This window comes from Rosa rugosa, chromosome 3 (genome assembly GCF_958449725.1).
Source record: "Rosa rugosa chromosome 3, drRosRugo1.1, whole genome shotgun sequence".
In the NCBI taxonomy this organism is placed as follows: domain Eukaryota; kingdom Viridiplantae; phylum Streptophyta; class Magnoliopsida; order Rosales; family Rosaceae; genus Rosa; species Rosa rugosa.
The window spans coordinates 26088288-26102665 of NC_084822.1; the positions used below are offsets into that span (position 1 = coordinate 26088288).

The following is a 14378-nucleotide window of genomic DNA, read 5'->3' on the forward strand; positions in this document are numbered from 1 at the left end:
AGGTACGATTTTGATACGAAAAAATGAGTCTAGGTATCACATTGATAACTTTGTAAGTTCAGGTATCATTCTGAAAGTCTCCTAAGTGTCCAGACACCGTTGGTGAATTTTTCCCCAAAAAATTTTACGCGATTCTTGTTCCAATAATCACTTGCTTGATTGAGTCTGTGAAAATTTGATTCCCAAGTTGTTGGGTTCTCTTCTCTCTAACCTACTGTTTGATGAAATCAACCTTTTTCTTTTTGCAGATTTCTTGTCATATAAACAACAGTAAGCCTTGCACATGCAATGGAAATGGCAACTGAGAAAGACCAAGATTTCTTCTCCCACAAGCACCCTTCTGCTTCTCAGGTAAAACAGAAACCCAATCTCCCTGTTTTCATTCCCGTCTCTGTTTCTCTCTAACCATGGAATCACCTTTCAGGTAATGGAAGAATTTCGAGAGCTCTGGGGCATGGCCCTTTGCCATGAACTGTCTGGTGTTCGTCCGAGCCGCGGTGTATCAAGCAGTGAAGCAGGGATTCAAAAAAAAAAAAATTCAAATACAAGGTGACTCGAAAATCATCATCAAATATGTTAATCACAATAGGGAATGAATAAGCTCTCGTTCACCAAATTGTGTTATCATTTTCAAAATATATTGATTGACTTGAAGAAGAAAAAAACATATTATCATTTTCCCTCTAGAGTTTCAAGATTTCTTTGTTTAAGACTTTAAGATCCCAACGGATGATTCTTCAAATACCAACTTTTGATGATATTCCGGTCTTTTACCTCCATTTAAATGCAGCCGAAGTACTTTCAAGGTCACTGGTCGGTTACTACGGAAAAGAAAAGAGGGAAAACAGGTCACTTCTAAACGAGCTAGCCGGAAATAGAGGCTATTTCTAGTTTATAGAATTATATCCACCACACTTCTGGATATATAGTGTTATTAGTGACTATTTCTGGTGACAAAATGAGACCCATGAAAACTAATAACGAAACAAGAAAGCCAAAACACAAAATCCTGAGCATGACTGCTTCGAGCAGCTCATGACCCTGAACAACGTAACTACACAACAAAGGTCTCTCTCTTCCTCTCATCCGTAAGTCTAAATGAATTCATCTATGTTACTGTGATCACCATGGTTTTCATTCTTCAATAAGCCCTTGTTTTCTTCATCATCTTTCTCATTGCATACAACCATTTCTACGCCAGTCAGCATCTTGGCCTTCAAAGCCTCAGCCTCCCAATCAGTCTTCACCAGCACCACATAGAGAATAGACACAGCACAAGCTACCTGTGCAGACAACAAACCAAACCAAAGCCCGGCGAACCCAATCTTGAGCCAGAAAGCAAGTCCAACAGCTACAGGAGTGCCCACAAAATAGAAAGAACCCAAGTTGATACGGGCACCCACGGCAGGGCGTGCGGTGCCGCGTAGGATGCCGCAGCCAGTTGTTTGGGGGCAGTTACCTAACTCACAGAGCCCCATAATTGGCATAACTGATGCAACCAAAAGTTTGACAAGCTTGTCCTGGGTGAACAGGCCAGCCCACCTCTGCCTAAGAATCACCGTCCATGTTACATTGATGATGCCAATCACAAATGCACATCCCAAAGCAACCATCGCTGCAAGCTTGGCCTTATATGGCTTCCCAGCTCCGAGCTCGTTCCCAACCTACATCATTAAAACATGAAACAAAATTACATATGCATTATTTTCTTTTGGTACAACTTACAGAGACTAAAGAAGAAAGGGCTGCATGCATGGTTCTAAATTTGCCTTCAATCCTCCTCTATTCATCCTTTTGAACTACTTCTCATTGTTGTCAATGGGAGATCAAGTTTTATGCATTCTCCCTCTGAAGCAGTAAGTTGGGACCCTTGAGGGGTAGATATTTACTCGATGTGCATCTAATGCATCCACTATGGTTATTTCAGAGTCTACAAAATGGATTCCTCTTCTTCTATTTGAATTGGGGCATAATTAAGAAAAACCTAGATAAAATTTACAGGGATACTAATAACTCTTACCATCTTTTGTCAATGGAACTCCACACCAGAAATCCTTTTGGAATCTTTTATCCTAAATCCTAAAACTGCATATAAACCCTAGCCTGTTTCTCTAATTGATGACTGAAACTATGAGGTTGTTGTCACAGAAAACAAATGCAATATATAGTAATAAATCAATAAGACAATCATTGTCTTATGAACAAGATTGTGATCATTACCACTACGCTTCATATTCATATTTTTTGGGTCCCAACTCTAAAATGGTGTAATGGGTGTAATAGAATATGCAGGTCTTGGTGAGAAATGGCCTGCGCCTGCTGGTTCACTTTGTTTTGTTGGTTGAATGGGACTTCGTCATAGAAGTGGTGGGAGGGAGCTTTAAGAAAAAAGGAGCAATAGTATAAGTAGTGGCATGGCATGGCATGTCCTATTATAAGTTTGTCCTATCATGCACATTACATTACATCACACGAGTGACCTATCTGGATCAATTTAAGTGATGAAATCCCACAAGAGATCCAAAAAAAGAAAGCAAGCATATCTCCCATGAAACCTTTAATTCCACTATGTACATGAATTGGGAATATATGCACTCAGATTGCCTTCTTTTTCCCTTTCTTTCTATATGGACATGTAAAAGACAACTAATTAATTAATAAACCACACTATCACAACTCAGAAACCAAAGAAATTGCTCTGCAAAGAGAATTGTTGCAATATCATAATGAAACACATTCCTTAATAGTGGACCAGCCAGTTGGACCCATCAATAGACCAACAATACGACAAAATCACCACACAAAAATGTACAAGTGACCAAAAACAAATTGGAACAAACTTCAAACATTGGAGCCAATGCACTTAGAATGGTTCAAGAAATGAATGTAGGAGTGTGTGAGAAGCCATGAAGAAAACCCAGAAATACTGCAAGTGGATGAACAGAAAGATCCCACAAAATAAAGAAATTAAATTATCTTGCATATAGTGAAGCATAAAAGGAACAGAACCCAGAAAAAAGAAGACGTACAGTATTGTCTGTCTGAGATATGATATGATATGATATGATATGATATGATGTGATGTGATATGCATGATATGACAGAGATTAAGGAACGAAAGGGAAGCTTACTCTGGCGGAAACACAGCCAGCTAGGGCCATGGGCACAGTGTACATCATGGATGTGGTCTGAATAAGAATCCCGGTGGCGGCGACGGCTAGAGTTGGATTAGGCAAATAACCAGCCATGATTATCACAATCTCATACCACCACCACTCCAAACATATTCCCAAGCAGCTCGGCACTGCCAGCTTCAACAGTGGGCCAAGTCCACCACACACCTCTCCAATCCCAGCCGTCCATCTCATCATCGTCATCCCCTTCCCCCACCACACGTATCCCGCCATGAGCACCACCATGTTGAGATTCGTCAGCACCGACGCCACCGCCACGCCGGGGACTCCCAGCCCCATCATCCTCACCAGCACCAGGTTCAGCGGCACGTGGAACGCCACTGCCACCAGGGAGCAGTACATCTGCGGCTTCGTCACCTTCTGCGACCTCAGGAACACCCGCAGCGGCTGCAGCAACGTGTTCGTCAACAGGTCCGGCAGAGAGTAGAGGCAGTACGTGGCCGCCATGCCCGTGATCGCTTTGTCCTGCCCCGCGAAAACCATGATCCTCTCGAGATTCAGCCACAACATGGAGATGGGTAACGCTGCGAGGATGAGGATGAGGACCATGCGCTGCAGGGAGCGAGTGAGGAGGTCCCAGTTCTTGTTGCCGTAGGCTTGGCTGCAGACGGGTTCGAGGCCCGAGGCGAGGCCGACCATGACAGAGTAGCCGGTGATGTTGGTGAACCCGATGGAGAGGGCGCCTCCCGCGAGCTCCAGGCTGCCGAGACGGCCCAGGAATACGACCGACACCGCGGCTCGGACGAACACCAGACAGTTCATGGCCGTTATGGGAAGGGCCATGCCCCAGAGCTCTCGAACTTCTTCCATTACCTGAAAGGTGATTCCATGGTTAGAGAGAAACAGAGACGGGAATGAAACAGGGAGATTGGGTTTCTGTTTTACCTGAGAAGCAGAAGGGTGCTTGTGGGAGAAGAAATCTTGGTCTTTCTCAGTTGCCATTTCTATTGCATGTGCAAAGCTTACTGTTATTTATATGACAAGAAATCTGCAAAAAGAAAAAGGTTGATTTCATCAGACAGTTTGTTAGAGAGAACCCAACAACTTGGGAATCAAATTTTCACAGACTGAATCAAGCAAGTGATTATTGGAACAAGAATCGCGTAAATTTTTTTGGGACAAGACCTACTTTTTGTTAGCTTCTCTCTCAACCCAAAAACAGGGGGTAAAGGAGCAGAACAGGAAAAGGCTTAAAATGCAGAGGAAGCAGCAGAAAGGTAGAAAACAGGGGAATTGGTTCGAGTGATTTCAGATGTCAATCAAAGCAAAAACTAGCAAAGCAAATTACAAAGTTGGGATTGCTTTTGCTTGATGTGCAATTTCACTGAATGGGGGGCAAAAAGCAGAGCAATGCACAGGGCTAATGGCGGCCGATAGCTACATAGATTCATAGACCGAAAGGGAATAGAAAATAGACTAGACCAGATTTGGACTAGACTTGGAGCAGACCTGAATCGTTGTAAGGCAGAGGAGACAGTGGGAAATCATGGAAACTAACGCTCTCTATGGGGGAGGGAGGAAAAGGGACGGACGGTACTCTGGGAGAAGCATTTCATTAATGCGGGGTACCATCACTAGTGTCGTACGCATTGAAAATATTGTGGCAAAATAAAAAGAGCCGGTCATTTTTGGGTGTTGGATGTAATACGATACCAATTTTTTTTTTTTTTTTTCTCTTCTTCAGATTTTTTAACTAATATTGTCGGGACTCGGGAGACTTAGAAGACTTTCAGTATGATACATGAACCTTTAAAATTATAAACGTGATATTTGACTGATTGATGTTGTAAAACTAACATAGAAAGTGTTTCAGAAAATGGAGAGAGCTTTGCTTCTAAGAACTTGAGAGAGAGAGAGTTTAGATGCAGATAATAAGTGTAGTATTTTCTGTTTTTCTCCTCATAACATGGATGAGAAATGGACTACATATAGTGGAAGATAGGGAACATGTAGCCTAAAGTCCTCCATAAAACAAGGACCCCTAAAGTCCTCCATAAAACAAGGATTCCTAAAGTCATCCATAAAACATGGAAATGGTAAGCCTATAACAACATAATGATTTACCCTATATCTATTTACATGATATAGCCATAATGATTTACAACACTCCCCCTTGGATATTTCATGTCAATAGTGTTGCATGGGTTGTGCGCTTCTAAGTTGTCTCATCAAAAACCTTGCCAAGTAATAAAAACCCTGTGGGAAAAAAACAACCTTGGTCGAAGGAGAAAAAGAGCACAACGCGTATGAGTGTGGAGTAGTAATATCACAGCTTCGGAGATAAGTGGAGTCTTCTTATTAGCATCATAAGTAGGTAGTATGTCTACGAGAGGGATGCATTTAGATTTGCTACACCAAAACCTTGCCCGGTAAACCCAGTGGGAGAAACTCGTGGTCGAAGGGAAAAGATGAGCAAATGCATATATGTCAAATCAAAGCATCTTCAGGATGTAGTATAAGTGGGGTGACCATTCTAAAGATGTGCCTCGTTAAAACCTTGCCAGGTAACAAAACCCAGTGGGACAAAATAACCCTGGACGAAGGACGAAAAGAGTACACGATGGTCAAGTGTATATGCTTCGGGATACTCCCCCTGATTTCGACTCCCCCTGAAAATTACATGTTAGGTAATTCAGATAGTTTACGTAGACCAATACCTTGAACATGCTTCTGGAATGTAGACTTTGGTAGTGACTTGGTAAAGAGGTCTGCACGATTATCTTCAGATCGAATCTGCTTGACTTCAATCTTCTGATGCTCCTGTTGTTGCTGATTGAAGAAGAACTTCGGTGCAATATGTTTGGTGTTGTCTCCTTTGATGAAACCCGTCTTCATCTGCTCTATGTAAGCAGCATTATCCTCGTAGATAATGGTTGGTTCATCAGTGGTGGAATGCAGTCCACATGTGCTTCGAACATGCTTTGTAACGGCTCTTAGCCATGTACATTCACATACTGCTTCTTGAAGAGCTAGTATCTCAGCATGATTCGAAGATGTAGCAACAAGTGTCTATTTCGTAGACCTCCAAGAAATTGCAGTATTCCCAATGGTAAAGACATAACCAGTTTGGGAACGTGCCTTGTGCGGGTCTGATAGATAGTCTATATCAGCATATCCAACAATGCGAGCATCATTCTGAGGATCAAGGGGGTTTGATCCATTCCTTGATGCGTAGGGATAGAATAAGCCCATATCCGTTGTACCTCTAAGGTAGCGGGAAAATGTCTTTCATGCCATTCCAGTGGCGGCGTGTTGGCGCAGAGCTATATCTAGCTAACAAGTTCACATCGAATGAGATGTCCTATCTAGGGCATTGAGCCAAGTACAATAATGCGCCTATTGCACTTAGATATGAGACTTCTGGTACCAATATCTCTTCGTTATCATCTGCAGGACGATACGGTTCTCTCTAGACTTCAGACGACCATGGGTGTGCTTGCTTTTATCCTCATTAAAGCATCTTAACATCTTCTGGATGTAATTTGGTTGATGGACCAAAATTTCATCTGCACTGTGCTCGGGCTCCAGGTCGAGACAATAATTTGTTCTCCCAAGGCCTTTCATCTCAAATTCCAACTTCAGGTGCTTTGCGGTTTCCTTGATCTCTTCAGGAGTATCGATCAAATTCATGTCATTGACATAGACCGCCACAATTCTAAACTAGGAACTTGTTTCCTTAATAAACACGCATGGGCATAGTTTATTATTCACATATCCCATCCTGATTAAATATTCACTTAGACGGTTATACCACCTCCGTCTGGATTGTTTCAATCCATAAAGTGAACGCCTCAAAACTAATGGAGAGCGTGTTCCGTGGTCTAGAACTATTTGCATCGGGTATATTAAGTTCTTCAGGAACTTTCAGGTATATTTCTGTATTATGATCCCCCTAGAGATAAGTTATGACCACATTCATAAGCTGCATATTCAGTTTTTCGGAAACTACCAAATTGATAAGGTAGTGGAACGTTATGACGTTCATTACGGGAGAATACGCGTCCTCGTAATCAATCACAGGGCGTTGAGAAAATTCTTGCGCCACTAGACGAGCTTTGTGTATCACAATCTCATTTTTCTCATTACGCTTCCTTATAAATACCCATTTAAATTCTACAGGTTTAACATGGGGAGGTGTAGGAACAACAGGTCCAAAACACCTTTCTCTTTGTCAAGGAATCTAATTTGACCTGGATTGCTTCTTTCCATTTTGGCCATTCGTCTCTACGTTGACATTATCAACGGAGCGAGGTTCGATGTCATCGCTAGTTATAATTTCGGTAGCTACCGCGAATACAAATATATCATCGATGATAATCTCATTTCGATTCCAAATCTCACTTAAGCATGCATAATTTATCGAGATTTCTCTATTCTCGAGAGTGGGTTCAAACGTTGGAGCGTCCCCCAACGTTGTCTCTTCTAGGACGGACCCATAATCTGGAATTATCTCGTGAGATGGATCAGTTGAGATCACGATGTCTAGTGGATTCGTTTGTGCTGGTTTTACCCTCTTCCGGGGATAGGAATCCTTCGAACCTAGTGGTCTACCTCACTTCTGGGCAGGGACATATGACTGGTTAGCCGCTATGGTCGTACCTCGTCCATCTGGGACGACATGTCCTACAGGGACATCTATCCTTGCAGGCACATTTGCAGCAGGTATATGTGATCTCGTCACTTTAGCTAGATCAGAGAAAGCGTCTGGCATATTTTGGGCTATACTTTGTAGATCTAGAATTCTCCACACTTCACTATCGCATTGTGCGGTTCGGGGATCGAGATGAGACATAGTGGGGACATTCCATGTCAATTCACGTCGTTCATCAGGAACGGTAACGTTCTTATCTCCCCCTAACGGCGGGAAGACTGTCTCATCAAAGTGACAATCTGTAAACTCTCCGGCATTATCAGGTCTTATGGACTTTATGGGATAATCCGAGTGGTGATCCACAATTTCATGATCTGGGCGAGAGTTTAGCAAAAGCAGCATTTTCTTGTGGACAATAGTGTAACATGTGATCACTTTGTCGATACATCAACCACAACCATGAAATATTTAAATTGTCCGCATGGTGGTTGGAAAGGTCCACAAATTTTCCTTGCATTCTGTGCAGAAAAATGGTGTGTGTATATACTAGTCTTTGCACATGATGGTCTAGAGTTTAACATTCCTAACGAGCAAGTTTGGCGTAATGTGTTACTAAACACAGGACCCTTATTCAGAAGGGGATGCCCGTGTGATAAGTTGAGGATACGGTGCATCATACTTTGACCTGGGTGTCCCAAATGGTCATGCCATAGCAAGTAGTTGCTCGAATTGGTTAGCTTCTGGCTAACAAATTTCAATTTCTCCAATATACGCTTCTGGCCGCACATTCAGAGGTTATGCAAAGATATTACACTCATTTTTCTTAGGGGTTTCAACGTGATAAATGTTGGTTCGAATATCCTTAATACTCAATAACGTTCTTCTGGAACGTGGAGAATATAAGGCCTCATTAATGGTAAATTCAGTACCATTGGACAACATAAAGTGGGCTTTGCCATAGCCCTCTATCAGGTTGGATTGGCCTGATATGGTTGTCACAGAGGTATGCATGGGCAATAAGTTTGAAACATATCTCCGATCTCGGAGTATGGTGTGCGTAATAGCACTTTTAACCAGACAACAAACTTCCCCACAGAATATGCCTATTCATTTATTTAATTCAATGGATCACATGGATGAATAAGTTTATTGAATTAAATATATTCGAATATAACCACATTTCTATAATCCAAAATAATTGAAAACATAAATCACCAAAATCCGAAGATGTTTCATTCATTAAGATGAAATAGATATGGCACAAGGGGCCAATTATACCCATGTCTTCGAGTTCTAATCCTCGGTATGTTCAGTAACTGCCTGAAAATCCATGATCTCTAGTGTGGAATCGATAGAAAATGACCATTTAATAAAGTTGGTATTTCGAGTTCTGCGACTGGCGTAATACTCATCTACTGCTTAGGCTATCGCACAACAGGTGCGGGACTAGCAGTCAATTCCTCCACATTGATAACAAAGATCATGCTGATCGATTCTGGTGGCAGCGGGTCGGACCAGTGTTCCTTTCAACTCGGGCTTGCTGAGTTATGGCATCATGGTTCCTACCACGTGGGCCTTGGCCACGTGGAGCCTGATTACATGGCCTCTTGGGCTTTGGCCAAGTGGCAGATGGTCATATGGGCTAATTTCGTTCTGCCAATCATGTCTTGCTTCAAGCAAGAAAATGGTCATTTGATGGTGAAAGTGCTCTTCTAGAGCGACCCAAAGAATCTGTGTATCCTCTTCATCGGATACTCAACTTGGAGTGTTTTCTCCATATGTTTCCTTTGAAAATTATGGCACTCATATTAAAAGCCTCAATGACGACATTGTTAGCATTGATTGTTGATCTCATCTTCTTTGCAGTTAGATGAATTATCACATCTTGAACCACTTTAGATAGTTTCTTCCAGAAACCTCCAAAGAAACAAAGTCAAGTTTGTTGAGATTTGGTATTTCTTACAGGAAAGGAACAAATAATCTTAGTGCTTTGGGTAATATCGTCCATAAGCAACTAATAGGAATTTCAGGTTCTATAACATGGTATGGAAAATCGGATTAAACATGTAAAATCTACTGGTTTTATCATGTGTGGTGAATTTATGAAGGAAACTTCAAGTTTCTTAAATGGCATTATCGAAACTACAAGTTCGATATATGTATGAACTACTGGTTCATTTAGAACTTCTAGTTCATTAGGTACCTGCATTTTCTACACATATATTCTAGTGCGAAAATTTAGACAAGTAACACAATAATATTGAATTGAGCAAATTGAAATAATCTCACAAATTGGATAAATAAAAATCACAAATTAATTGAGATATTAATTGCATGCTAGTAAAATAACATATTAATTATCACACAATTATGTGAATAAATGCTTCTGGCAATTAATTACACATATTAAATATGGTGAATCTATTTACAATATCAAATCATTTTTCCTTTTATTTGATTCTGCTGGACCAAAGGAGTAGGCTTGATAGTGAAGCCTATCGGGCTTAGTTTGCGGGCTTGTGACCCGGTCTTTCATGCGTAATTTAAATGGTGTGTGAGGCCTGCTGGGCTGCTAGGTCCCGCAGAGGGAGAGTGGGCCTGCTGGGCTCAAGCTGGTCTGCCAAGGAATGAAAAGTTATTACTCAACCCTTTTGGTAACTCTAATTAAATACGACCAGGTAAGAGTATGAGGTTTGGGTGGAGCGAGGCTCTCTTAAGTACACAGCCTCATTGTATCTTGCCTAGACATCACATCGAATTGGGTGAGCCTACTTAGAAAGATTCATAATATTTCAGTGTTGTCAAAACTACAGGTTCGATACTATATGTGAACTTCTGGTTCAATATTTATGTATGAAATTTTGGTTCAATGTTTATGTGTGACTGTGTGTGAACTTCCGGTTCGTTAAGTACCTGCATTCCGCACATATATATTCTAATGCAAAGAATTTAAGCGGGTAAAATATTTAAATTTAATATGAGCAGGTAACACCACAAAACATTATCATAATAAATAATGAAGGAAAGATGTATCATTATCACAAAGTCCAAACAAGTATTTATAGATATTTGTCACAATATACATGAATTAATAGCTAAATTAAAAAGCTATTGATTTTCCTTTTACTCATTCCATTATGCCAATTATAGTGCAAGAGAAATAAGTGTCTCTCATAGATGATTAAGTTAAACTAGATGCTTCAATAAAAGTCATAAATCGTGATTGCAGCTTCTACTGAATAGCAGTCGAAAAACAAACCAAAATCCCAACCAAAACAACCCAGAAAAATATGAAAAATTATAGAGATGCAGTAAACACACAGAGGCTCTAGCATACAAAATTTGGTGAATTTTGGAGTTGAATTACTAGTTTAAATAAATACGGGAACACAGAGGACAGAAGGTAAACTGAAACAGTAAAATCTGTTTTTGCTTGGAAAAACATACTTGGTTGTAGAGCTGGTAGATTGATGTTGATTGAATGATGAACCTCTTCTTTTCTGCAACCCAAGAGTTATTCACCTCTTCTCTTGTCGATCGGCAATCCGAATCCTAGAGCTAGTCGTGCTGATAACGTGTTGTAAAACTAACATAGAAAGTGTTTCAGAAAATGGAGAGAGCTTTGCTTCTAAGAACTTGAGAGAGAGAGAGTTTAGATGCAGATAATAAGTGTAGTATTTTCTGTTTTTCTCCTCATAACATGGATGAGAAATGGACTACATATAGTGGAAGATAGGGAACATGTAGCCTAAAGTCCTCCATAAAACAAGGACCCCTAAAGTCCTCCATAAAACAAGGATTCCTAAAGTCATCCATAAAACATGGAAAGGGTAAGCCTATAACAACATAATGATTTACCCTATATCTATTTACATGATATAGCCATAATGATTTACAACAATTGACTCATTTTTCGTATCGACGTCGTACCTCTTTTTATTTTTCGTCACAGTGCATTTTAATTCAAGCATGTAACTCACGTAAATCACTAAAGAATCACTAAATGACGCAAAAAAAATTGATTTGTCCACCATTTGTTTTTTCCCTCCAAAACACATGGTTTTGACAAATTTTGGAGGGTTTCTTCCCTCCAACTTTGACTAACCTATAACCTCTTCCCTCCAAATTGATCAATCAAGATGACCAAGTCAAATAAGATCGGTTTCACTTCAAATGGGTACATTTTCTCAATCAAAATCAAATAGTACCATATTTGGCAAATTTGCCATTTTTTTTTTTTGAAAACAGCCATGGGTCTTTCGTTAGGTTGGAGTAGTGGTCCTACTCCCTATATTATTATTAATAAGAGTTTAAGAGTACAATGAGGGGGACATAGAAAAAAAATGAAAAAAAATCAAAGGTCAATAAGATACTTCAAATTCATTGCAACATAATCAAACAAATTTTTTATAACAACAGTTCATATCAAATTTCACAAAACAGAGCAATTTTCACAAATTGTTCATTGCATCACAGTCCTACACACATGGACAAAAAAATTGGTTTTTCCTTCACTCATTTGCCTCAAAGTCGTCCCCATTCAAATTCAGTTTGAGTTGCTATTGTGCCCTTTTTGTTGCAGGGTTTTGGCTACTCTAAGTTGGAGGTTGATGCATGGTTTGTCATTTGTGAACTGGAAGCCCCTGCATTGCCACCTTGGTTGCTATTCATTGTCTTCATCTTCTTCTATGCCTTCATAGACTTGATGATTTCATCCTTCAAGCTGTTACCAGCCTGTGAAGTAAGAACTTTTGGTTCCTACATAATGAACATAACCATATACATCACAACAAACACAACTTCAACCTTAACACTTCACCAACAATTTCAACAAAAACAAAGTGAACCAAAAATTTCAACAATTCCAACAAAAACAAAAACAAACAAACAGATCACAAGAATGACAAACCTGTCGCCTCTGTCTCTTCATAGCTTGTTGGGCCATTGGAACTCACTTCACCCTGAAATGAAAAATAAAGAAGATATAATGTTAGCATTATGATAAAAAATTAATCAACACTTAACCATCAACAACCTTGGAAATTAAATGACTTACTCCTTGTGTTGCAGCTGCTACTTTTTTAGCTTTAGCGATAGGACAGCCCAATCTGTTATGTCCTTTTTTAAAGCACACATGGTAGGTCGTATTTGTGTATGTTCTTGATAGGAGCATATTAATGCAACATTTTAATGTTTAACTCCCCATATTTTGCTTAGTTATTTCCTTTACTTAATCATTTTTAATTTAGTTTCTATTTTTTAGGTACATCGGAGAAAATGACAAGGAAATGAGCTTAAAGACACATGAGAAGGATGTGAGACGTTGGAGATGACAAAGGCAAGGCACAAGGGATGCAGAAATGTGCTGAAATGAAGAAATTGAGTATTCCTGGTCCGACTAGGAATCCCAGTCAAAGTAGGAATCCTGATGAGGCTAGGAAATCTGAGGGCACTAGGAGACCATGTGACTTGAAGATGACTCAAAACTCAAGATTCTTCTAGAATACTTGGGAGTTTTCGGCAAAATGAAGAACCCTAGATATTATAGGGGTCTTGGAGGTAAAAGGAGTAATTTTTGGGGATAAATACATGATTTTCCGTGAAAATAAAAGAAGATTCAAGAAGGTGACGTTTTAAACTTATCCTGGAGAAATTCAAGGGATTACAACAAGCAGAAAGGTTGAAAACAGGTCCAGATACATTCCTTGATGTCCACATTCATTCTTGGCCGAAATTGAAGAGATAAATCAGAAATTAATAATTTAAATTCAGCAAAAATATAATCTCCCTTAAATCAAGGTGTTAATTTGGAGGCTTCTCATTGGTTGGATGACATAGCAAAGCTGACGTGGAATTAATTGATTGGTTGGAGCTATGTGGCGCAAGCATATAATTCCTAGAAATTAAATGTCACGCCCCTGATTTTTAACACAAATAAAAATCAATATATAATCCCATAATTATACATGCGTGATCGTTCAACCATCAATACCAAGTACCTGGAAACTTTTTCCCTTTAAACTACATACATATTGATGCATTGGACCCACTATATCAATATTGACCCGCCCACATAGTCATATATTACATAAGCTTACGAATTAAATTATCAACAACAAAATAAAATGTAAATGCTCATCAGAGTTTACTACATAGCGGAAGTCATAACAATGGCAAAGCCAACCAAATTTGCTTCCTACCCGTTCTACTGCCAACAAGCTACCTAAGCTTCAGCCACAATTACCCTGACCTGCAGGATTAACCCCTACACCGTTTGAATAGTGCACCGGGTTGTCACACAACAAACCCGGTAAGCTTTTGCAAGCCCGTATGAGTAACTCAAAATAACTCACACAAAATCACGGGATAAAACCCACATGTTTCAATCGAGAAACCAAATCACGCTTTGATCCCTTAAAACACAAAATAAAGGAGAACAACCCACCCTTAATTTCCTTTCAAATCGAAATAAAAGAAAGCAACTTACACCTTGGTTTCTTTTAAAACGAAACATAGAAAGCAACACACTCCTTGGTTTCTATCAAATATAACATAGAAAACAACTCACACCTTGAATTCTATCAAACGTACCA

At 39.8% G+C, this 14378-nt stretch overlaps 1 protein-coding gene and 1 long non-coding RNA gene across 3 annotated transcripts; both read right to left on the reverse strand.

Moving 5' to 3' along the window:
- Positions 1 to 891: 891 nt before the first annotated feature.
- LOC133738492 (protein DETOXIFICATION 54) lies at positions 892 to 4765 on the reverse strand. Of its 2 annotated transcripts, none has more exons than XM_062166048.1 (4): positions 4324 to 4765; positions 4080 to 4182; positions 3132 to 4007; positions 892 to 1664 (listed from the first exon to the last, which is right to left on the reverse strand). In XM_062166048.1, exons 2-4 carry the CDS (start codon positions 4134 to 4136, stop codon positions 1095 to 1097), a joined length of 1503 nt encoding a protein of 500 aa, XP_062022032.1. In that variant the 5' UTR covers positions 4137 to 4182; positions 4324 to 4765; the 3' UTR covers positions 892 to 1094. The 2 variants fall into 2 exon arrangements, with proteins under 2 accessions (XP_062022032.1, XP_062022033.1); XM_062166049.1 differs by having other exon boundaries at positions 4644 to 4753.
- A 5317-nt stretch (positions 4766 to 10082) lies between these two features.
- Positions 10083 to 11675, reverse strand: LOC133741409 (uncharacterized). Its single transcript, XR_009861891.1, has 2 exons — positions 11233 to 11675; positions 10083 to 10402 (listed from the first exon to the last, which is right to left on the reverse strand). It is a non-coding gene; the product is annotated as an uncharacterized LOC133741409 (long non-coding RNA).
- Positions 11676 to 14378: the final 2703 nt, after the last annotated feature.